This window comes from Engystomops pustulosus, chromosome 4 (genome assembly GCF_040894005.1).
Source record: "Engystomops pustulosus chromosome 4, aEngPut4.maternal, whole genome shotgun sequence".
NCBI lineage: Eukaryota > Metazoa > Chordata > Amphibia > Anura > Leptodactylidae > Engystomops > Engystomops pustulosus.
Genome location: NC_092414.1, coordinates 72370514 through 72396313, shown reverse-complemented (window position 1 = coordinate 72396313; position 25800 = coordinate 72370514). Strand labels below are relative to the sequence as shown.

The following is a 25800-nucleotide window of genomic DNA, read 5'->3' as shown; positions in this document are numbered from 1 at the left end:
ATCTGATACTATTTGTGTCATAAACCTAATGAGGGTAGTTATCTGCTCTCCAGCCGCTGCCACCACTGTCTGCTGACTATCTATCAGGCTTTATGGAGATAGTGTCTGCACTGCCGCACATCTTTTACTGGTGTTTGTCATCATCCTAATGCTAACATTAGATTTGTAGGTGGTTTCACTTCGCGAGTCATGTTACAAACTCTTTTTATAAGTGTAAATTTATCTGTAGAAGTTGTGAAGTGTAATTTAAAATCTAGGTTTTGTAAGTGAAGGATCATCATGCAATCTCATACATGTGCTGGAATTACACACTCACTTTTTAATTTATTTTTTTTTTATTTTTTTTTCTTCTGTTTGTTCCTAAAGAGAGGTCCTCACATCGACCGATTTTGCAAGCAGGTCTCCCAGCAAATACCACAGCACGCGTGGGCAGTGATGTGGAGTTTCTGTGTAAGGTGTATAGTGATGCTCAGCCGCACATCCAATGGCTGAAACACATTGAACTGAATGGGAGTCGCTTTGGTCCTGACGATGCACCATACGTACAAGTACTTAAGGTAGGCATGTTTGGTCCTTTGGTTTCTGCTACATTGTGGTAATACACTGTCAATCCTCATATTAATCTCCTGTACTATATAATTTTTTTTTTTTTTTTCTCTTTTTCTAGACTGCAGATATTAATACTTCAGAAGTAGAGGTTCTTCACCTGCGAAACATCTCAATGGAAGATGCTGGAGAATACACATGTCTCGCAGGGAATTCAATTGGTCTCTCTTACCAATCTGCTTGGCTGACTGTCCTTCCTAGTAAGTATATAAAACCTATAACAATGTTCCCTACTTGTCTGGATCTCTTTGTATGATCTATATGTATAGTGTGCAAGAAAAGCACATTTGTAAAGGAAGTCTTGGGCTATCATCTAAAGTTGTGTAATTGCTTAGAATTCAAGGAAATGTGTGACTTAGACTTGAGGAACAGATGGGAATAGCTAAGAAGGGTGATAGAGGCCATAAAGAAGGTCAAGGTCACAGATGTGGCACTGACCCTGTCTATTTTCTTCCCCCACAGATGAGGACCTCATAGAGGAGGCAGAGCCTGCGGAGTCAAGATATGTGGATATAATTATATATACTTCCGGATTCCTTGCTGTGGCAATGGCTGTTGTTATTGTAATTCTTTGTCGAATGCAAACTCCGCACAGCAAGCAAACCCTCCAGCCTCCTACTGTGCATAAACTCACCAAGTTCCCCCTCATTCGACAGGTAAGAAATGATGTAAAAAAAAAAAAATACAAAATTTGTGTTTGTTACCATATACTGAAGCAATAGAACCTATTTTAAGCTGATAATTTAGGTTGGCCTGACTATTCATGAAATGTGTGTTCTTCCAACAGTTTTCCCTGGAGTCAAGTTCCTCAGGAAAGTCCAGTGCCCCTTTGATTCGAATCACCCGCTTGTCTTCCAGCTGTGCACCTATGCTCCCTGGTGTAATGGAGGTGGAGTTGCCTCTAGATGCCAAGTGGGAGTTCCCAAGGGACAGGTGTGTGTTAGAAAACAGAACAAATTTTTTTTTTTTTTTGTTGTGTGTGGGGGTGGGTGTTGTGTGTGTTTTTTTTTTTTTTTTTTTTTTTCCTAACTTTGAATTTTTTATTTTATACCATCAGACTTGTTTTAGGAAAACCTTTAGGGGAAGGCTGTTTTGGACAAGTTGTAAGGGCTGAGGCCTATGGGCTTGACAAAGATCGTCCTGAAAAACCTGTAACCGTAGCAGTAAAGATGCTGAAAGGTGAGTACTGGATTTTTGTTGTCAGGTTCCATGCGCATGATCATATAGTTGGAGGTCTGTAAAGTGCTCTAAAGCAAATCTAGTTACCCAAAGGTATTATTTAGATTTGTCTTCCAAACACAATGGAATCTCTCCAGAAGACCCCTTACTTTTTTTTCTTCCCCCCCCCCCCACTATACCCCCCAATATACTCTTTGGAAGCTGCCCCCTACAAGCAGATTACTCCTCTTTAAAAGACCAATTTTCAATGCAAAACTAGCCGGTCTGCTCTAAGAGATTTCAATGTATACAACTTCTTACCAATCTCTTCTGTTATGGTTTCTGTTTATAAAAGGAGCCATGACTGATCCATTGTCCAATACATCCGAAAGGTGACCAATATAGGCCTTACTGAGTTTCCAATAAGCAGGAATGTTTTTTGCAACAAAAGTTAAATTTGAAATTGCCCAATACGATCTGTACATTTCTTTATTAGAATTTATATAATCTAGTGGAGTTGGTCCTATTTTTTATTATCAATTTGGTGAAAGAGTCTTGTACACCTGTGATATGCGGTTTTTATTAGCTTCAGTATATGTAATGTTTTAGCAGCTATTAATGATATTTCATAGCCAGGATTGAGTAAGCAACCATATGATCAAATTGTTCAACTTTATTGTTTTCTTTATTTAGATAATGGTAATGACAAAGACCTGTCTGATCTAATCTCTGAGATGGAGTTAATGAAAGTTATAGGAAAGCACAAGAACATAATCAACCTCTTAGGAGTGTGTACCCAAGAAGGTGAGGGCATATCATGTACTCTTAATCTATTATTAATACCATATTAATAAACAATAAGGTAAATGTGTATTGTGTGGTCTTAAAACAGCTGTACTCGTTGTAAATGCTCCTTTAATCTGTACTCAGGTCCACTCTTCGTTGTTGTGGAGTATGCCTCTAAGGGGAACTTGCGCGAGTTCCTGCGTGCCCGACGCCCTCCTACACCAGAAGATGCTTTTGATGTAACTAAGGTGCCTGAAGAACTGTTGTCTTTTAAGGATCTTGTGTCCTGTGCTTATCAAGTTGCCCGTGGCATGGAATACCTAGAATCCAAAAAGGTAAGTTAGTGTTTATGTATTGAAGAGGCAACTGCTTTATCATGTTACTTTCTACCTTGTTATATAAATCCTATTCTGTTTTTTGTTACCTTTTTAACATACTTTTATTTCAATTCCCAAAGTGCATACACAGAGATCTAGCAGCCAGAAACGTGCTAGTAGCTGAAGATAATGTTATGAAGATTGCTGACTTTGGTCTTGCACGAGGAGTTCATGATATTGATTACTACAAAAAAACTAGCAATGTGAGTTCTTTTACTTTACTGTATATAATCAGAATGTGTCTTCGAGCTCATCTTCTGAAGTTTAACCTATACCATCTATTTAAACAGGGTCGACTTCCTGTAAAGTGGATGGCACCTGAAGCTCTGTTTGATCGTGTGTATACTCACCAGAGTGACATGTAAGTTTCAGTCTGAGCTTGATTTGTTTTACTGTGTCATTGTAACCTATAATACTAATATATAAAATTAGACCTTTTGGTTGATTTTAGGACTAGTTGTTAAAAAGGGTTCACATGTGAATTCCTTTCTGTTTGTTTGATGGTTCCACTAAAAAATGAGATCTGGTGTCACACTTGGATTGTGTTTTTCCATTACATTCCCCATTTTGGGAGAATGTATGTATGTGTATATAATATATTATATTATATTCAGCACTTAATAACGTAAACCTGCCTGGAATTGATAGAGTATACTGCATTAATATTGTAAACGTTTGTTAAAACTGTAAACCCTTTTAAATATTACACATAGTGTGAAGGTGCATTTCCATTAGATGGACTGTAAAACTGCTGACAGGTACATGATCAACTGGTTCTAATGGATCTCATCCATTTTCTTTTTTTTGTTTCGCTATAGATGGTCATTTGGCATTTTAACATGGGAAATATTTACACTTGGTGGATCTCCTTACCCCGGCATTCCAGTTGAAGAGCTGTTCAAACTATTACGGGAAGGACATCGAATGGATAAGCCATCAAATTGTACTCATGAACTGTAAGTTTATCTCAAACTTTCTATTTGCATTTTCATTTTAGTCATTCCAATATAAATAATGTATTAATATTATTATTAGGAGGAATTTTACATTTGATACATTTTTACTGTTTTAAGTCATGATAACATTTAACAGTTTGTATTCTTGGAAACAATTTTAAGCTTATTCAGATCACTGTAATTTGATGGTATTACCGTATATACTCGTGTATAAGCCGAGATTTTCAGCACAAAAAATGTGCTGAAAAATCTTACCTCGGCTTATACACGAGTCAATTAAAAAAAAAAAAATAACACACACCCTCCGGCACCCGGATCCTCGGCGGCGGCTTCCGCTTCTCTCTGCATTCTTCACTAGCCGGCAGTCGCGTCCATGTGAGCTGCCTGCGGGCCCACACTATGATGCGGCGGTGTCGCCGCTGATGACGTCATCGGCGGCGACACCGCCGCATCATAGTGCGCGCCCGCCAGCAGCTCGCATGGACGCGACTGCCGGCTAGTGAAGAATGCAGAGAAGCCGCCGCCGAGGACCGGGAGCCGTGCCGAGTATTAAAGGTGAGTATCGTCGGAGGGTGAGTAATAAGTTTATTTATTTTTTTTTTTATTAGCTTGGCATACTTGGGGCAGGGCAGGCTGTATACCACTTGGGGCAGGGCAGGCTGTATCCTACACCCTCGGCTTATACTCGAGTCAGTAGTTTTTCCCAGTTTTTTGGTGGTAAAATTAGGGGTCTCGGCTTATACTCGGGTCGGATTATACTCGAGTATATACGGTATATGGATAATCTTGCTAACTCTGCCTTGATCCTTGACAATTTTTGGGATTTTTGATGCTGCAAGGTCATTAGACCCATGGTTGAGATGAATTAGTACTTGTAATGCAGTTTGTATTTAAAGGGGTTGTCCTGAGGTTGAAAAACGGCTCCTCACCTGACCATGGTTTGTGAGAGTAGTGCAACTCTGCTGCATAGAGTTAAAAGGAGCTTAGTTGCAATACCAGCACAAACCATGGTCATCTGTTGCTAGTTTTTAACTACTGGAAGCCCCTTTTAAGTGCTGTCTGAATAATCCCTTAGTTGAAATAATTTCTCTGGAGAGGAAAGAGTTCAGTGAGCCAGGATGGCCACTAAACGTCGAAGGTAGCTGACCGCTTCTGGCTCTGTTCGTACTGTGATACAGGTGATTGGCTGGGGCAGCACTTATTTGCCTGTTGATATTTCGAACCTTGATAAGTCCAACCTTGCCATCTTGTATTGTAGGATTTAATGTGAACTGGTGTGAATGACTGATCTCATTATATTTTTTTTCCCCCAGGTATATGCTGATGAGAGAGTGCTGGCATGCTGTCCCATCACAAAGACCAACCTTCAAACAGTTAGTAGAACAGCTTGACCGAATCCTCACTGCTGTGTCAGAGGAGGTAAGATTACATTTTATTAAACTTGTGTACATAAATATACATTTACTTTCATCTTCAGCCAGGTTCATGGGTTAATTTTCTTCCCCCTCCTTTTGTTTCTTAGTATTTGGATCTATCGATGCCCTTTGAACAGTATTCTCCCTCCTGCGAAGACACTGCAAGCACCTGTTCCTCCTCGGATGACTCAGTGTTTACCCACGATCCTGCACCTTCCCCTTCCTGCGTCTTCAATTATCACAATGTTCATTCTCATATGGGGACCTGAAAAAGCTACAAGTGCTTATAATGGGGGGAGTATGGACATTGTAAACAATGCATATACCCTCCATAGGAACCTAATTTATTGAAGAGACGTGAACCGGGTCTAGTTTTTTTAGGCAACGGTGAAACCCTGTGCTGCTTTTCTGTTATGCTTGGGAGAAAAAAAGAGTTTTCAAGTTGGTGCTGCCCTTAAGCCACCGGTATTCAGGATGCAAAGCACTGTGAGCCCGCGACTGGCTCTGACAAGCCGTGTCTGGGAACATGTAGTACAACATGTTGTGGATGTGAAGGACTACCGCTAGCAGGGATGCTTTTTCCAGTCCAGGTCTATGGGACATCAGAAGCTACTGGGAAGCACTGTGCTGCTGGGAACATAGCTTTACCTGCCTCTTAATATTCTCTGCATTTGTAATGCCAAGCTGCAATCTGGAATTACAAGTGGCCCTTAAAGTGCCTGAAGTTTTTATGTTTCTAAAGTTTGTAAATATTTTCTAATAGAAATATTTATGTCCCTGTTTTTGTTTTTTAATGTGCATAATAGGTCATTTGAAACATTTCTTTTTGAAGTGAGGACCTGAACCCTTATTTCAGTATTTTTTGGGGGGTTTTTTTCCTTCTAACAGCCATATAATTTATCACACAGATATTTTTATATTAACATACTTTGGACTCTGAAGAACCCTTTACAATCGGATTGCTTTTATACACTATAGATTTTATTTAAAACAGAATATGCTCTTTTGCAATTTACCAAAAGTTTCATATTTTCAAGTTGATTTTATTTTATATATTGTAAAAAAAAAGCTACTTTTAATATAAAGATTTAAGTTATATCAAACTAACAATTGATTGTGAGAACATTATTTCCTGTGTGTCATTTTTCTTTCTTCTCTGTTGTCTGAACAATTGATCGATAATTGGTCATACACACTATAGTTATACTGTAAAATAGAACAGACCTTGCTCTGTAGGTTTATTTCAGTGACTGACCGGGCAATACTCAACTTTCTCTGCAAAGGAAATTCATACCTGGGGCAAAATCCACAATGGGCACCCATAGCGGCTGATTTTATCCTGTGGTCCACATTCTAAAACCGGATAATCTCTGATGGGAGAAACCCCTTTTCCTATTGAACTGTTCACTCCTGACACTGATGGCATATTGGTATTGCTATAAAGCCAGGAATATCTGACCAGCAAATACCTTGTTTGATTTAACAAAGGGGTTGTTTTCTGATTATGCTACCCCTGAGCGAAGTCTTATGTGCTGCACTGTAGGAGAGAAGCTGGTTAGGTTATTCGGTAATTAATTTAAAATACATTTTTAAAAAAATCTCTCCAAACTTTTTTCCCTTTAATTTTAAAACTGGAAATTTTAGTCTGTTTTTAAAATTTTACCGTAATAACAAATTATTAGGTTTTGAAGCTGATATTATGATTTTATTTTTTATTTGAGCACTAACTCTAAATGGGGATGTATACTATACATATATGATGCTTCTTGCTGAAAATAACAAGTGTTCAGCGTGACCTTTTGTAACCTAGGGCAAATTAAAGTTCAACCATTAAAACGAAAAAAAGGTTCCTGATTGATTAGACTTTTTGCTCAGAGGTCTCCATGGGGAAGCAAATGATTGACTTGTAGACTGTAAAGCCCTTTGCAGTAAGCAGGGGACTTGTGATTGATCTGCACAGAGCCATGCATAGTGGGTGGGGGTTTGGCTCCTTGGCTGGAGACCCTTTGGCCATTTTCATTTGTTACCCTGTGATACATGTTGAACATTGACTGAATACCTGGCAAGGCAGCCACTGTCCTGAGGGAGAAGCAACTGCTTCCCCACCAATACATTGTTCTGTGTCCAGAAGGACAGGCTTAGTAGCCTGGGGAGTTCTTGCTACACATTATCTAATGCAGCTCCTCCCATGCATCCTAATGAAAAGAGTCCTTCATATACACACACACCTGCTCCCCCTTACAAACACACATGCAATTACACTGCGGGGGATTACAGATTTACCAAACAACAATACTGTGAATTGAATATTTAACTAAAACACAGCTGAGGTTTTGCGATCAGTTTCTGTGTGGTTTTGAAATGACTTTTGTGGCTGTATATGTCTAGGGTTAAAAAAAAGTGTTTTTTTTTTTTTTTTTAATACATTTATCACAGGATCTGTGATTTTAAAAACAATATATTGCAGCCAAGCTCATGGGAATATTTATTTGAGTGCTTTGGCTAGTTAATCCTTTCATTACAGACGCTTCAGGAATCTTGAAATTGTCTCTCTATGCAGGGTTGCCTTTTATATGTTTATTTATAGCAGCTCCCCTCCTACAATAGCATGGTGACACTGCTCATAATGTAGATGGTATTGTTGCTTGTAGGGGTAATTATTTGGCCTCTTGCACATGAACCGTGTAGAAAATGGCACAACTTTGCTCAGTGAAAACTGCAAGTATGGCGGGAGTGTGTTCAGAGTTTTTCATAGTTCATACAGAGCTCAGTCTGAGTTCTATGCAACAATGAGGTTTTTTTTTTTTTTTTTTGTTTTTGTAGCACAAATTATCTTTCTCCTGTGTCAGATTCCCTCTGCTCTTGGCTGCTTCCTAGAAATTCACGAAGGAAAAACTATCTGCACTTATAATCCTAGCACTGTCGGGTTTTTTTTTTTTTTTTTTTTCATGCACCCATAGAATTAAATTGGGTTTTTTTTTTCTCCTTTGACTAACATCAAAGTAGGACATTCTCTACTTTTGACGCAAAACAGAGCGATGGCAAGAAAAAAAAATTATGTGCGCAAAGATTTATTGAACAGCCACGTGTGCAAGTCCAATACAATGACAGATCTCATTTGACTCCCATGAGAAAAAGCTTGTGGGCATCTACCCAGGAAGAAAGACTTATGGAAATGAGCCCGAGTGGTTCCAAGCTCACATATGAAGCCTGGAGCCCCTCTCGCTGATTTGCATACATTCTCTTTAAAGATAATCACCCTTATATTTGGATCAACATGAAGAATAGCTTTGAGGGGGGAAAAAAGCCAACCTAGGAAAACCCATTGCAGTCATGATACTAAGTCATAGGGATGGATATGTGATGGGGTTATAATGAACATTATGGGGCTTATTTGCTAAGTGTCCGCGGCCGCAATTTCATTGGATATTCTAACGTTTTCGAGGATTGCTCTGCTGGGACAGGTATTTAACCAGCTTTTTTTTTTTTTTTTTCATACGGGATTGTAATTTGGTGCAGCCACGCAAACTTTCATGCAGCAGAAACCAAGGGGCGGTCATCGGATGATTCGGACTGAGCGTGGGATTTAACTTTAAAATTGTGTCGCAAGACATGCACTTACATACGGAGGAACTGAGCGGGGAAGTGACAGATGCAGGAAATCGGGTACACGATCTTAGTGAATCGTGCCACAAGTTGTATTCTGAAAGAGTCGCAGTATCAAAAACATCACCTTTGTTACATAAACAAGGCATAGAGTAGAATGGGTAAAGGGAAAAAAAACTAAGTAAAAGAAGCCTTTCATGAAAAACCTGTGTATTAAAGAACTAGAATGGGTTGTGTACCAATTTATGAGAAATTTGGAGCCACAGTGGTTTGGAACTGAAAAATTGTCTGATTCAGAAGAAATTCATCTAATGTGTCCTGGAGGTTGAAGAGGCAGATCCCAATTCTTGCATAAAAAAATCCTTTTCTTTATAAAAAAAAAAAAAAACATTCACATTTTACACCAGATTTTGGTGCCTTTTGCCAACATCTTTGACAGTTTTATTAAACTTAAAGTCAAGAAAGCAAAAATCTGCACCTCAAAACAAGCATAGATGTGAGGACAATCTAAAATTACCAGGGCATGTACCTTGTAATACATTTTACTTAACTGGTTTATGACATACCAGTCTTAATAAATCTGCACCATGCAGAATAATTGTGGTTGTATAAAGAGGCTCTAAAAGTGTCAGCATGTCCTAGGGAAATTAATGGGTTCCGCAAACAGTGTCAGTGATAACATTACGATGCCCTAAATGTCAATTAAGTTTTATGGATGGGAAATCACCGTTCCATATATTTTACAAATGAGTAGTTTTTTTGGTTCAAATCAGTTCTGTGAACATATTTAAAAATATATTTTGGCCTTGAGTTTAACTGACCGAAATGGTTTTGTCAATGTAAAGAACCCCCTATTCCTGTACAGTGGGAACTGTTACACACATGCAGATGTTCTACCTTTTGACCTTTAATTTTCAGCAGGGAGCTCTCTATTAGACTGTGGCACCTTATTGAGTGACAATACAATTGGACTAAAAAAACACAGTCCTATCTAAATTAACCCCACACAAAAGTTTAACTAAATGCACACGCTCCCCCCCCCCCCAGTAGCACAAGTACCATTTGTCATTGTACATTAAAATTGTATACTCCAACAACAAATATTAGATGCAATCACTTTCAGTAGTGTACCCATAATCATTATGGACATTTCTATGGAGAGGCTTTGATTTGTGAAAGAAAAGTTGCTGTGAATACAGTACTAATTTCTTTCTGAAATCCCCAAAAAATGCAATGAGGCAGCAATGCAATGTTTCAGCTCATCCATAGAGCCATTATCAAGCTCTATGGATGAGCTGAAACGTTGCACCTTATTTTGCCATGGGTGAATAAAGATCACCTTTATACTTACTGGAGTGCTGCCTCGTTGCATTTTTTTTTGGATATCTGACCTTACAAACAGGTGGATCGGGTTTGTTGGAGGATGCACCCAACACTGGACTTGATCCATTATACTCGCTGTGCTGCTCCACAATTGGACCATTTCTTTCTGAAAATAGCATAAATAATGGAAATACATGGGAATGCTGAATTCCTTTGATTTTTGTTGCGGTATTAGGGAAGATATACGCAACAGTGAAAGTTGCCATGTGCCACCCATCATTTGACAGCACGTGGCTGCGTTAAATGCAATACCTTTCCACTCATCAGTGCCCATGGCCACGTTTTAATGGACTGGAACTGATCCATAAAAAGTAGAGCATGTCCTACGCAGATTTGTTTTTCATGGATCACTCACTCATAGACCATAATTTATTTGGACCTGTGAAACAGGGATGTCAAGCTGATGCAAATCGCCAGTAAAAATAAAGGACAATAATGTCCTGTATAGGAGGTTCTCACTATGTCAGATAAGGCGCAGGGACTGCGTGCCGAACTTTGCTGTGCGCCAGAAATGCACCAAATTAACAAGATGCGCCAGATTTTTGCACAGAAAAACAGACTATGATTAATGTCCCCAAAATTTTTTTGGTCTCTGTTGGATTGTCATAAGAACCAAGATTAACAATAAAGCTTAATTACAGACACCTTTATAACTGTTACAGCAGTTTATTGTAGCCTAAGGATATAGTACAGTAATTTAACAGTATCCACACCTCCATTTGTAACTAGGGGTGGCCTGTAAGTCGAGTGTTCTTAAGTAGGGGACCGCCTGTATATATATGTTTGTTTACAGAGGCAGGCGCTTCCATCCAACTACTTCCTGGAGACAGCATTGAATCTTATACCGTATCCGGCACACGGCAGTGGTGGGTGGGCGTCCTTACCTTTGTAAACAAATAAAGAAAAGGCACCCACGTGCAGCGGTGTGGGCTACGGAAGCACTGGAGAAGGTGAGTATAAGTTTTTATTGTTTTTATAGTGTCCCTGGCTGTATATATATATTTTTAAACCCAGAAAACCATTTAACAACAAGTGAAGTAAGCTGAGCAGTGGTCGTGTGGAAAGCTAAGTTTGTGGTTATTGCAGATGTCAAAGCTATTTAGTAACAAACAGTTAAAGGGATTTTGCAAGACTTGCACCAGTCTCTGGCAATGATGGCTCATCTGAGGGTGCTGAGGGTCACAGGAGCTGCTTTTGGTAAATTACTTCCTCTTACCTCACAAGATGAACCAAGATGAGCCATTAGTACTGGAGACCACAAAACCGGTGTGACACAAGGTAAGCACATTCTGATGATTTTGCAGGATTCCTTTTTATCATTCCTGGATTGCTTTTTCATGTTATACAGATTTGTGCTGTAAGAGTAATAAGTACATTAAATGACATGACTGATGTCTGATGTCATTTTATAGGCATCTAGTATAATGAAGGTGATACAAAACCTTTATCTCCCCTTAATATTGAAGGACATCTACAATCTGATTACGGTATCCTAATAAGAACTACCTGAGGATCTATGTTTCTCATTACTTCTTTTATTATAATTAATTTATAAAGTATATCTCCCATTTGATTTCATGCATTATGAACCAAACATACCTTGAGATTGCTGTAGCTACACTGATGCAGAATCACATCTTGTTTAATCCCTAAGCTGAGTGCTGAAAAAACAATTATAAAATTCAGGACCTTGGGAAAGCTGGGTGCCTACATAAACACATTACACACTGAGCTTCCTGAACTTTCCACACAGGACTAATCAACTAGAGCTGGATTACTCATATGCAGAAGTTAGAGGATGGTGCAGCGATTGATTACTTCTGCCTGTCAGGCACAACACAGTGAGTATATAATTCTCTGAGCAGTGCATACTTAACCCCTAGGCGCACCTGGACATTATAGTACGTCCCTGCGGCTAGATACTTAGCGCACCGGGACGTAGTATAACGTCCTGCTTCTGGCACCAGCTCACGAACGAAGCTGGTACCAGAAGAAGTGCCTGTCAGCTGTCTATCACAGCTGACACCACGCACTCGGCTCCGATCGCGGGTGTTAACCCCTTACATGCCGCGCTCAAGCATGCGTGCAAGGGTGTTCCCGCTATGCCCAGAAGAGGATCTGGGTAAGCAACCTCAAAAAACTCTCCAAAAAAAGATGATTTTTAATTACTACCCTTTAAAAATTGCTCTAAAAAGGGATTTTAAAAAGTTACGCGCTCTAACATAAGAACACTAAAAAGAACAATCCTTCTTGCAAAAAATAAACACTTAACCAGATTTGTAAGCCGAAAAATAAAAAAATTATGCATATGAAAGTCGGTGATGCTAAAATGAACATTTTTGCAAAATTACTTTTTATTCAGTAAAAATGTGGGTAAAAAAATTAAAAAATGATATAAATAAGGTCTTTTCTTAATCGTGGCGTTAATAAAATCTCACCAATTATCTATAGATGCCCCAAAATTATGTACCAGAAAAGTGCATCTCATGTGGCAAAAAAGTAAGCCCCTATAGGTCCACAATAAAAAAACAAAAAAAAATTATTGCCTGTACAATGTGACATAGCAAATCTGATCTGCATGGCCTCCTTCCCTTCTATACCCGGCCGTGCGCCCATACAGCAGGTTACCACCACATATAGAGTATCCGTGTACTCGGAAGAAATTGGGTATCACACTTTGTGAAGCCTTTTTTCATTTTATCCATTACAAATGTTTAATTTTTGCACCCAAAATGAATGTATTGTCAAAAAATATTACAATTTGTAGACCACACCTCCATTTTGTTTTAACCCCGATAAAACACATAAAGGGCTAACAAACTTCTTAAAAGTGGTTTTTCATACGTTGAGGTGTGTAGTTTCCATAATGCGGTCATTAACAATTCTAGCTATTATTTAGGCCTTTCACAGTCAATTAAGTCATTCATTTGAAGTACAATGTGTAACGAGAAAACAATCTCAAAATCCCCTTGATACACAAGGCAGATTTGAAAAATGGGACTACGTCCTAAAGGCCAAAAGAGTCCCGTAGGGGTTAATGTGAGAGGAGAACCGCAGAGCCCCACCACAGAAGCGTCAGAGCTTAATTATCATAATTTTATAGTTGTTTTTTTCAGCAAAATCACCAGGATTAAACAAGATATGTGCCTGTATCAGTGTAGCTACAGAATTCTCAAGGTATGTTTGGTTCATAATGCATGAAATCAAGTGGTAGATTTCCTTTAAGTATATGCTTTGAATGAATACCAAGATACTTGGTAAGCCTGAGGTCTTCAGACTTCTCCCAGAATTCATCATGATAAAGTTACACTACAAGCTTTTCTGTGACCATCACTTTGTGATGACCTTTACTTGACTCTTCACCCTTTGAGTGACACAAGGTTAGTAAACGTTACTTTTTCAAGCAGTTTTGTGTTTTCTACTAGAGAGTTGTGAATCACATTGACACTTCTTTTGGTTGGACACATTAGTTTGTACACACAAGTCAGTGGGGTCTCTATTATTATTCTTTCATTGTGACCTTTATGTCCTTTCATGTTACCGCAATTTAATTCAGATTATAATTATGAAACTAGTCATTAGGGACATGTATCTTTCCTTTTTGCACATTTTATTTAATATTTGCACCTATTTGTTTGTGCCTATGCCAGTGTTCCTAATGTATATTTGCAAGACAGATGTTTTTGTGCCTTTTCATGAGACTTATGAGACTTTTTGAGACTTTTTATGCACAATTCAAAGTTCAACTGACCCATACTTACTTCCATACATGCTCCTTAAAAGTCGCAAAAAACCCCAAAAGATGCAAACTCACACCACCAAAAAACCAACATGTTCTTATGTATCATAAGAACACACAAGTGTGCAGACAGCAGACAACTTAGAAAAGAGGCAGCAGAGATACAATGATACGTGTGTGATACTTGTGTCATCCAATACCCAAGCATACTGTACTTTATTTTTATTACAGTTATTTAAAGAACTCACAAAGATATTGGGGGTCATGGTATTTACTGTATATCTTTTATAAATATAGAATATATCGTATATATGTGATTATAAGCCATGTTTTTCAGCACAAAAAATGTGCTCACCTTTTTGACTCCCCCTGCAGGTCTTCTGTCTTCAGCTTTGTCTCCGGCCCTATGCCATCTGGCCCCAGTGATTTGTCAATCTTAGTGGTCGTGAGGCGGCGCTGTACCTCTTCCTTGGTTAAACTGTTGACATTCCAAAAGTAATTTACATTATTCCTCATTCTTTCTTCCAGCAGAGGATTTTCCTGGGTAAAGATAGTTGATAAGGTGACATTCAGTAGATTGGCCCTTTCCTCATTACTTCAACCATGACCCCTTAGGTTATTCCACAGAGGGTCCACACTCTCCGTTTTTAGTTTAACACCGACTTGCAGACCTCTGGATGTTGGTAATTTTCTGTACTTTAGCCCTAGGCTACAATGATCAGCTATAACAGTTATCAAAGGTGTCTGTAATGAAGCTTTATAGTTAATCCTGGTTCTTATGACAACCCAACATTTGTTAAAATCCAATTGTTACAGAGACCAAACATTTTTTTTACTAGGGTTACAAATATAAAATATACAGTTCCGGCTTACATACAAATTCATCTTAAGAACAAATTCAACTTACGTGGACTCCATGTACATGAAAAATAATTTGGGATTATTTCTGCTCTCCTTGGCAATATTTCTTTCCTTCTCTATTTTTGCAGCCTTTATCAGCTTTTTATGGGATTTATTTTTCTCTCTATAATCCTGTAAATGCCTTATTTCTACCTTTATGTTTCAGTACCTTAAATCTTTCTCACTTATTGCTCTTCTTACAGTACTAGTGAACTACACTGGCTTTTTCTTGTTACTCTTATGCTTTTTCCCATATGGTATATGTTTCTCACAAAACATTTGTGAAAAAGTCCAATTTTTTTGGGTGCTTTTGTCTTTGAATACATTGTCCCAGTTTATGCCCATAAGGTCTTCCCTTAGCTGCAGAAAATGTGCCCTCCTGAAATTTAAAGTATTTGTTGCCCCTCCACTAACTCTCTTAGGAAAGCATAATACAAAATCAACAATATTGTGGTCACTATTAACCAGGTTCCCCCCAACATGTAATTTTGAAACCCTGTCAGTTCTGTTGGTTAGGATAAGGTACAGCAGTGCCCCCCCTCTTGTTGGCTCCAGGACTAGTTGTGATACGTAATCAGGGCCAGATTAGAAGGGGGGTGCCCTGGGCGTGAGCCATAGGGGTTCCCCAAAACTTTGCCCTTAAATGGGCCCCCACCAAATGTGGGCAATACCTCGCCCACAGTGTATTTGGGTCCGGGGTCCCCGGGGCATATCTAGCAGATGTGCCCCGACTTCGGTCTATATATATGTATAGTTATTATAGGGGGTGTATATAGTTATTATAGGGGCCTGTATATAAAGTTATTATAGGAGGACTGTATATAGTTATTCTAGGGGGACTGTATATAGTTATAAGGAGGCTGGATATAGTTATTATAGGGGGGCTGTATATAGTTATTATTGGGGACTGTATACAGTTATGATAAGGAGACTGTATATAGTTATAGAGGGGCTGTATATAGTTATAGGGGTACTGTATATAGTTATTATGGGAGGCTGTATATAGTTATTATAGGGGGGCTGTATATAGTTATTATAGAAAGGCTGTATATACTTAATGCTGTGGGACTATATATAGTAATTACTGGGGGACTGTATGCAGTGATTGCTGGGGGAGCTGTATAAAGTGATTACTGAGAGCTGTATAAAGCAATTGCTGGGGGAGCTGTATATAGTGATTGCTCAGAAGGCTTTATATAGTTATTGCTGTGGAGCTGTTTATAGAGACTGCTGTTCCCTGTTTGGACTACATTCAATAGAAGCCCCCACCAGATTTTGCGCCAAGGGGCCCCTACCAACCTTAACCCCTTAAGGACATGGGGTTTTTTTCGCTCATTTCTTACTCTCCACCTTCAAAGATCTATAACTTTTTTCATTTTTCCATGTACAGAGCTATGTAAGAGCTTATTTTGAGCATAGCAAATTTTACTTCTCCGTCGCATTATTTATTATTCCGTGCTTTGTACTGGGAAGCTGGAAAAAAATTCCAAATGTGGAAAAATTCTTGTGAAAAATACTATTTTTATATTTTGATCGATTGGGCATTTTGGGATGCAGTGATACCTATTGTGTCTATGATTTTTTTCTGTTTATTACATTTTATATCTTTGAACTTTTAGGTTTTTTACTTTTTAAAATTATTTTTTTTACTTTTTTTTACTTTTTTTTTTTTTTACTATTTCTTACAATTAACTACTGTAATACAGTTTTGCCAGCCGCATCGGAATAGTTAATAGCCGTCATCGTTGCAAGCTATGACCACGGTTATTAGCAGTGGGGGTTTGCTGCAATATGCAACAAACCCCACCTGTGTATGAAGAGGGCTCAGGGCATATTAAAAGTTGATTTTAACAGTAAGGAGGCCATTGATAACAAATATAAGAAAATTACCACAGTCACGGTGCCTGGATCTATGAGTAAACTGCCCTTGGTCTATCATGCTTGATTTTGATGGTAGATTTCCTTTAATTTAAAAATAGCATACAGTAAGGAACATTTACTAAGGGCTTTGCATCAGTTTTCTGCTTGTACAGGTATTTAAAAAGTATCTGCACCACAAATGTGTCGCACACGACCATTTGGTGGCACAGTTGCACTAGGCATCAAGCAACAGAAATTATGGGGCGTTCCGGTGCTCAGTTGGACCGTGCGCCAGCAGAAGTGTATTGCACGCCCCATGTTAAAGATAGACCAGAAAAAAACTGTCGGCCCAGTTCAGGGAGTGCCATATTCATGAAGAACGGGCGCCAGAAATTATGAATCTGGTGCACCCTGCATTATACACAGGCAAGTCACACTTAGTGCAGTTTGAACCATTCTTATTAAATGTGCCCCAGTATGTTAAACTGACTTTTTCAAAAATGTACATGCATTTCACAATACCATTTACAAGTTTTTTTTAAGCATTCAAAAATTTACTGGGAAATGCTTCTCTTGATCAATACAGTTGTTTGTAAATGATGATCGGAGAATTCAATTTTCGACACTTAAAACAATGATTTAAAACTGCAGCAAAAATAGACCTGGAATACAATTTAGGAATAGTTTAGAACTTATATAAAAAAAGGCTTGAACAGTGCATGTAACTACAAATCTCTCTAATGGAGTCTTGTCCTACCATCAGTTGTCATAACAAGCAGGAGAGACTCAAAGTGTATTTATTCAGCAAAACATAAGTCACTTTCCATCCAAGTCTTAAAGGGATGCTTGTTTTTAAAAAGGGATTAAGGAAAAAGATCATGGATGACAACTATGCAAGTTCAGCCTGTGGATTTATGTTTAGACATTTCACAATCCCCGATTATGGTTGTAATGTAAATTAAGCAGCCATTACACTTTAGATAATTGGTACTGCTGACATCTATGCGTCTTGTACCTCCCTTTCCCTATACACATGCAACTGAAATGACAGAAGCATAAATCATAACTCTGGTGGAGGGCTATAGATTCTAACAAAAAGATTGAAATCCATGACCGCATTCTGCACTTGGTGACACCAAAACACCAAACACCATAAAAGATGGTCGCCCAGTCCCACTAAAATCGACACAAATAACCTACATTCCTATAATGTTCTTGACCAGCCTTCAAATTCTGCTAAAGCAGGGTCAGCGCTGGAGTCCTGGATTCAAGTCCAACCCAGGTCAACATCGGCAAAGAGTTTGTTTCCCACACTCCAAAACATACTGGTAGGTTGTTTAAATAGAGTCCCATGGGGACAGGGACCAATTTGGCATACTTTGTGCAGCACTGTGTAATCTGTAGATGGTATATAAATAAAGAATTATTATAATTATTACATGTGCAAGCTCTAAAGACCTTCTTTTTAGTGTAATTGTAGACAAAAACTGGCACAGACACGATAATATATCTGTATCAATGTGGTGGGGATGTAATGTTAGGGCATTGATGTTGTTGGCAGTTATAAGAATTACCCCTAGTTCCCTGGGCTTTCTGCTGGTGACTGGACTTTGGTTAGGAATGTACATGTCGGCACTCAGAATCAGTGTTACCAATTACCAAATGCTGTCATCAATAATAACTGATGACAATAACCATCCCACACCCCTTTGGGGTAACAGCACCACATGCACAGATTTCTCATGGCACTGGAAATAACAATCAGAATGATCAGCAGAAGTTGTACTAACAGGTGACAGGGCTTCTTCAGGTCTGGAACTGTGTGAAGACTTCTCTCACCACAGAAGTTTCCACCAGTTAATGGCTTCTTGCAGCTGGCTTCTCCACACTGCACCCCTAAAAATACCACAACTGACACCACAAACAAATGTAGCCCCCATAAACAAACCATTCTATTCCCCTGTGTATATATCAAAGATTATACTGCAACCCCTCAAATATATATATATATATATATATATATATATATATATATATATATATATATATAGATATATATATATATATATATTGTAGTGGATCCTCTGTACAACTGCGGACACCTGAGACCGGAGCCTAAGTGGTAGCAGGTTTTCACCAGAGCCCACCGCAAAGCAGGTTGGACTTGCGGTGTGGTACCACCAGGTCGTTCCACAGGTGCGACTTTATCCGCGGTAGTGGCCAAGACAAAGTACAGAATCGTAAGGCAAGGTCGTGGTCGGGGACAGGCAGGAGTTCGAGACAGCACAGGATCAGAGTCGGGGACGTAGCAGAGGGTCAGGATAGGCAGCACAGGAGCGAGGTCAGGAGCGAAATCGAGGTCACAATGGGAAATCAGGATAAACGCACAGGGCATCAGGAACAAGGTTTCTATAAGACTAAGATCCAGCAGGGGACACAGGAAGGGTCTGGAATTTATCAGGGTAGGCAGCTGGCCAGCGGCAATTACTGCCGCGCTGGCCATTTAAATTTTACAGAGCCCGCCCTAGGAGACAAGGGTTGTGTGCAGGCATCGCAGAGACTGCCCCTGGGGCCGGGATAGGTGAGTTGTCGTGCAGGCTGGCTGGGGCACACGGAGGTACACTATAAACTGTCCCCATCTATTCTATATACTGCCCCCTATCTGATATACTGATCCCCCATTGATTCTATATACTATACCCCATCTATTCTATATACTGTACACCACCATCTATTCTATATACAACCCAATCCTCTATTCTATATACTGTCCTCTATTTGTTCAATATGATGTTCTCCGATCCATTCTATATACTGTCAACTTATCCATTCTATATACTGTCACCCCATCTATTCTATATGCTAAGACCCCATCTATTCTATATTTTCTCCCTCATCTACTCTATATAGTGTCCCTCATCTACTCTATATAGTGTCCCCATCTATTCTATATACTGCCCCCTATCTGTTCTATATACTGATCCCCCATTGATTCTATATACTATACCCCATCTATTCTATATACTGTACCACCATCTATTCTATATACAACCCAATCATCTATTCTATATACTGTCCTCTATTTGTTCAATATGATGTTCTCCGATCCATTCTATATACTGTCACCTTATCCATTCTATATACTGTCACCCCATCTATTCTATATGCTAAGACCCCATCTATTCTATATTTTCTCCCTCATCTACTCTATATAGTGTCCCTCATCTACTCTATATAGAGTCCCCCATCTATTCTATATGATGTTCCCCATTTGTTCTATATAGTGTCCCCCCATCCATAGCATTTTCTGTGCCTCCTTATCCCCTTTCCATATTGTGTCCTCTATCTATTTATCACCAGGGCCCCATATAGTTTCCATATAGCCCCTCCCCAAAATTGTGGCAAGTAAAAATAAAATCTAATTACCTAAGATGGTGCTTTCTCTTTCTCCCTCCTTGCTTGTTGCTACAGCAGGTGTCAGGAAAGAAGGATACAGGATGTGCGGCAGTGTGATAATGTCATCACATGGCCTCGCATCTAGGTTGAGAGTGTGAGGTGTGCAAGGGAGGTCTCCCAGCCGTGTCATACTTGGTTTCAATAACATTTGCCTACTAAAGATGGCTTGAGATAAGTGAAAGATTTTGAGAGGCTGATTCCGACCTCATCGAGTACTATTGTCATCAGTGGCAGGGGCCTTCTGTGGGAATGAACAGAGACACAGTGGGGCAGATTTATCAAGTGTCTGAAAGTCAGAATATTTCCAGTTGCCTATGGCAACCAATCACAGCTCCCCTTTAAAATATTCATGAGCACTGGTAAAATGAAAACTGAGCTGTGATGGGTTGCCATGGGCAACTGGAAATATTCTGACTTTCAGACACTTGATAAATCGGCCCCAGTGTATCCACCGCTGGGCTAGTCCGACCCTGGATGAACGTAAATATATTCACAGTGGGAAAAAACGAATTATATTACATCTACGCAACCCAAGCCTCTCTCCCTTACATATGATGTCAGTTAGCGTCATGATGAGATGTGGAAAACAGATATAGGTAAATGGAATTTGAACTTACTTGTATGAGTAAGCTTGTTTGTACTGAGTGCTGAAAAGGTCAAAGATAAACTGCTTCGCTCATCAACCACAGATCTAGAAAAATAACAATATCCCAAAGTGAATACCTTTCATTTTTTATTGTGGAAAATAATCTACATGCATGTTGAAGGTCACAAAACACTCTCCTACACAGAGGCATGAATTGATCTATGTTTTTAGTTTAATTTACATGGAAAGTAAAGTGATGACAGTATGTTGTTACATTGCAGCCTCTCTGTCTGGAATCATATACTGGAGTGGAAAAACCACATATGGGGAAACTTGGATTACTGTATTATAGGAAAACAAAATTCTCTCTGCTCCTACGTATGTAACCATTTCTGTTTAAATCCATGGTGAGTGAATCATGGTCATTATGTTTCAAAATTAGTAGAAATGTTGGTAACCAGTCAAGGAGAACATGTAAAGAAAACAAATCTAAATCAACATCAAAATTTGAAATCAACAGGTAAAAAGTTACTGAGAGCAGAGTTAATGATTTCCAACATAGCCGTAATTTTGTTTTAGATGTAATTATTATTTGGCTTTGTTATGCAGGAAATGGTGTGATTTTAACAGCAACAATGTAGAACATATTTTGCCAAAATATTTGCTGGAAAAAATAAACAAAATAAACTATCTAAAGGTGATGGAGTGTTAGCAAAATAGCTAAATATGGACTAGATGGTGTCTAATGCTGGAGGGAATTTGGTCGGGAAATAAGAGTTCTCCTTACGGAGACTGCTAATTAGGCCTCCAAGTAGGCGTGCGGAGACTTGGACGTTCCATTAGGGGATTCTGGGAAAATATGCAAATAAGTTTTCCAGGATGGAATAAGGAAAACCACGCCTCTTTTAGCTACCTTGTAAGGCAGCTCCCTTGACATCAAGAATCACCTAGAAGAGGCCTTATGACGTGATGCAGGATTAAGAGTATAAATGAGTATAAATTAATTTTGAAATTTACCTCATACCCAAAGACAAAACAGAAATAACAGAGGTACCGAACCATTGCTTTTTTAAAGTTAGGGTGGATAACATGTGTTTTGTATTGCCTACTCTATAGTATTTAAAGGTATGTTACTTAGGCTGCATTCCATGAACGTATTAGGAAAGTATATCGGGCGTATTAAACTTTCCCCATAGGAGTCTATGGCGCACAGGCTCAGTGCAGTGAGCACTACGTGTGCTGCAAAGAAGATAGAGTATCCTCTATCTTTGACCGTAAGAAAGGCTGTACGGCTCTATTTTCTATGGAGAGGGGAGGGGTGAGCAGGGCTGACTCCTCCTCTCCAGCGCCCCTGATGTGTGCCAACCTGGTCATGGCCGGACGGGCATGCATTTGTGTGAATGCAGCCTTACCTGTTGATGAATGATATTTAAAAAAATAATTATGTAATATAACCATCTTTGAGACAAAACTGTCAACATATAACATACCATAAACTGGAAGTAGCATTACATAGCTGTATTATGAATAATACCTAGGTTAGTTTTGGGGCTCATCACCTTAATATTATTAATTATTATTACATTTATTATAACTTGTTTTAACAATGTGTTTTCCTTCTCTGTCAATGGCTGATTGTGAAAAGTGTGGGGATTAGTGATAGTAACCTAAAGAGAACCTGTCAGTGTGATTGACCTGTTGTTTAGGGTTCTAAATCCTGCTGGAGCTCTCCCCATGGCCACTATAAAGGCCATGTAATTTCTGGTGATTTCTGTGAATCAGTGAAGCCGTACCCTTTGGCTTCATGACGCTTCATTATATAGATACCCCTGTTACATTCGCAGATGCATCACTTTGCAGGCACTGTGAGATCCAGACTGAGTCGAGTATATAAGTTATTTTTTTTTCTTTGTGGGCAACCTGACTGGTTCCATTTAAAACATGGTACTGTGCATCAAAGAGTTTCAAATTTTGGATATTTTTTTTACTGTAAACTAAGCTAAAAGGTTCTTTGAACTTAGTGTGCAGTCAAAAGATGTGCCAGATTTATCATCCAGCCACTGTGATAGCTGGGGCACATTTAGTACTTTCTAGTCTACAAGTGACTACGGTCCCTCATATCACACATTTGTCAAATCTTGCATACACTAAACATACCACTGCTATATTTTACTTTTTCCCAGGTATATGCAAGGCTTTGCACACTTGTTTGGAGTCTTTAGTGATGTCATTGCTATACATCCACATATCAATTACATTACATGGGTATTATTTGTGATCCGGATCATACAGATGGGCAGTGCTACCAGTAGACCACCAGGTATTCAAACTGGCCTGGTACCTGTACATGATCCAAAGCACCCAGGTTGATCTACTTGTGCATTAAGTGATTGATGAAACAACCCTTTTGAAATTGGCCAAAAACCAGCAAACATAGACAAAAGGGCCAACTCCTTGCCTATGTCATTGTACTGTTAGGAGAAAGCACCCTAAAGCCTGCCACTTGAGGACACTATTACTAGATATGATGCGTGGCCACCACCCTGTCCCCACAACTACCAACAAGCCTCAGAGACCTCTAGAACATCTTGTGCAACTAATCAGGGATCCTATACCAAGTAGTTTAGTTCATGGAGTGGGAAAGAGACTAACTTGTGTGACTTGCACCAATGCATGTCCATAAGTGACCATCCCAGGTCTCTCTTCCACTGCTAAACATGGGTTAGCCTTGAATCCACTGTCTCTCAAGCTACCAATTTGCTATAAACCAAAGAAGTGGTGTATGAGGGAACAGAGGACAAGAGACATAGATTCGCAAATGGAGTGTAGGATTCATGGAGCTGGAATAAGGGACACAGATGTGGAGATAATGATGTGGAGTTGAAAATAGACAAATCACCTTTTAGGAGAGGTCCTAAATTGACCTGTGAATTTTGACATGGGGCGGAGTCCAGTGGCATAAATCACAGTGCAAATGCTAGGCATGAGGGTCCTCAAGCCCTGTTTGAAGGAAGCAAAATTGGTCAGTTGCAAGTTGCCCACCAGGGGAATGAGTAGTCCTTGGACTGAGAAAGCTTGGCGGTGGCAATGGATTTCAATGATTTGAGGAATATAGTAAAAAGGGCAAGACCTCTGGTGTCAGACACACGAGAACTAGAATTTAGATTGATAGCTTATCACCTGCCCCCCCCCTCTCCCCATTGATCAGTTGATTGGCCTGATGTAAACACAGGGCACAGTCTTGGAAGTATCATGTTTCATGTCCATGGTGGGGCTGGAAGTCATCACTGCAGCCATGACTCCCTTTCACTTTCATTACATTGGCAAAACAGCTGATAGATGCAGGAGCCAGGTGTGCCCCCCATCCATCATTGCAAATAGGTCATCAATATAAATTCCTGATAAACCGCTTCAAGATGTTTTCAATTAGCTGCAGCAAGCACCGTAATCCCAAGACATTGGAAGAGCCCTCATCCTCCCACGGTGGTCGAGTGGCTTCAGAAGTTCGGCTTCATCGTAGAATGGAGGAGTTGGTGGCCAATACCTCTGCAGACCCGGGTAAGATGAGCACTACATGGGCCCCATGGGACATGTATCTAAGCTCCCAGGTATTCCAAAACCTGCTCCTTTCATAAATTGCGTACTCCATTGCTCTTTTAGCCAACCAGTCCCCAGTCTTAAGTGCTCCCATTTCCCATGAGCATGTGTGTTTTATAATGTACCTAATCCTGTGTGATCAGTCATATAATGCCACTACCTACATATTATCCTAATAAACGTTGATTATACATAAAATGTTTTAATTTAATTGAACAGTTCACTCCTAAAATTAATTACATGGTAAATAAGCATTTTGCAAACACCACTACGGTTTCGTAATGTGTTGTGGAGTTGTATACCATGCATGAAATCTGACAGCCTCCATAAACATAAGGGTGGAGGTGGATCCTTCTGTAATATGAAAGTCCATGTATTTAGAGGTATAAATCCTCCCATGGATAATTCAGGTATATGAGAGTCTCTTAAGAATTTATTACTCCATTTTGATATCTTATCTTGAGAAAAGACCTTAGTCAAGGACAGGGAAAGAAGATCCTTGACCTTATAATCAACCGTATCTTGTGATTAATGTGAACTTTAGATTATTTTGTATACTTTCTTTTTCTACAGAATAACCATATACCGTAATTCTGTATTAGACAAGACCAGATTATTTTATCAATTACAAAGGAATAAAAGTACTCGACCTTTCAGTCTGAGATTAGGCCTCTTAACTAAGCATTTCTACAGATCATTGTGGGCACCAGCAATGGTTGATCAGTTTTAGGGTCCCATACCCAATTTCAGATTTGTTTGACATCACCACATACCTTACTAGTGTTGCCTTCTTAATTTGCATGACTTGAGTAATTCCTTTAATAATTACAGGAAAGTAATTACTTTCTTGTTGGCTAACATTGAAGCATCTATGGAAATATGGCATACATTATCCCCTTAACACACCAGGATGGAACGGTACATCTGTGTGGGAGCTGTCATTGGATTGGATCGTCTATTATGGTACTGTAGTATTGCAGATTTGTTCAGACCCCTTAGAGTTCAGGAACCCTAGCGGGTCTAAAATATGGAAAACAATCCTGTTGTGCAGAACCATACAGCTCTGTACACAGATTTTTGAGTGGGGAGTGAAAAATGGAAACGCAAGAACAAAAAAGGGGTTAATCTTGGAATAGATATAACCTAGGTCCTATAATAGCTCTATAGGATACTTGTAAAGTAACTTTCATAATAATAATAATAATAATAAGGAATAAGGAGTTAAATCTGCTCTGCCAGTGCCCTTATGGTGGACGTCGGTGGACAACAGCCTTAACTACATATGAAAAGGTAGTTTAAGTTACTCTACCAGTGTCCTGATGGCGAGTGAACTTTTGTTGACAACTGCTGTTAACCGTTATTGCACATGAAAAGG

General features: G+C 39.2%; 1 protein-coding gene and 1 long non-coding RNA gene across 5 annotated transcripts in view; one reads left to right on the top strand and one right to left on the bottom strand.

The window, feature by feature from the left end:
• The window catches only part of FGFR4 (fibroblast growth factor receptor 4), an 11018-nt gene extending 4701 nt beyond the window's left edge, over positions 1-6317 (top strand). For all 3 annotated transcript variants that reach the window (XM_072146233.1, XM_072146234.1, XM_072146235.1), the window contains exons 7-18: positions 367-557; positions 668-806; positions 1069-1262; positions 1394-1539; positions 1664-1785; positions 2458-2568; positions 2695-2885; positions 3008-3130; positions 3218-3288; positions 3746-3883; positions 5197-5302; positions 5406-6317. In XM_072146233.1, the coding sequence (XP_072002334.1) occupies positions 367-557; positions 668-806; positions 1069-1262; positions 1394-1539; positions 1664-1785; positions 2458-2568; positions 2695-2885; positions 3008-3130; positions 3218-3288; positions 3746-3883; positions 5197-5302; positions 5406-5567 (1694 nt within the window). In that variant the 3' untranslated portion in view covers positions 5568-6317. The remainder of the gene's footprint in view (positions 1-366; positions 558-667; positions 807-1068; positions 1263-1393; positions 1540-1663; positions 1786-2457; positions 2569-2694; positions 2886-3007; positions 3131-3217; positions 3289-3745; positions 3884-5196; positions 5303-5405) is intronic.
• On the bottom strand, positions 2446-25800 carry LOC140126604 (uncharacterized). 2 transcript variants are annotated; one of them, XR_011854860.1, is made up of 5 exons: positions 25735-25800; positions 20860-20933; positions 14382-14504; positions 11504-11642; positions 2446-2870 (listed from the first exon to the last, which is right to left on the bottom strand). It is a non-coding gene; the product is annotated as an uncharacterized lncRNA (long non-coding RNA). The 2 variants fall into 2 exon arrangements; XR_011854861.1 differs by lacking the exons at positions 11504-11642; positions 14382-14504.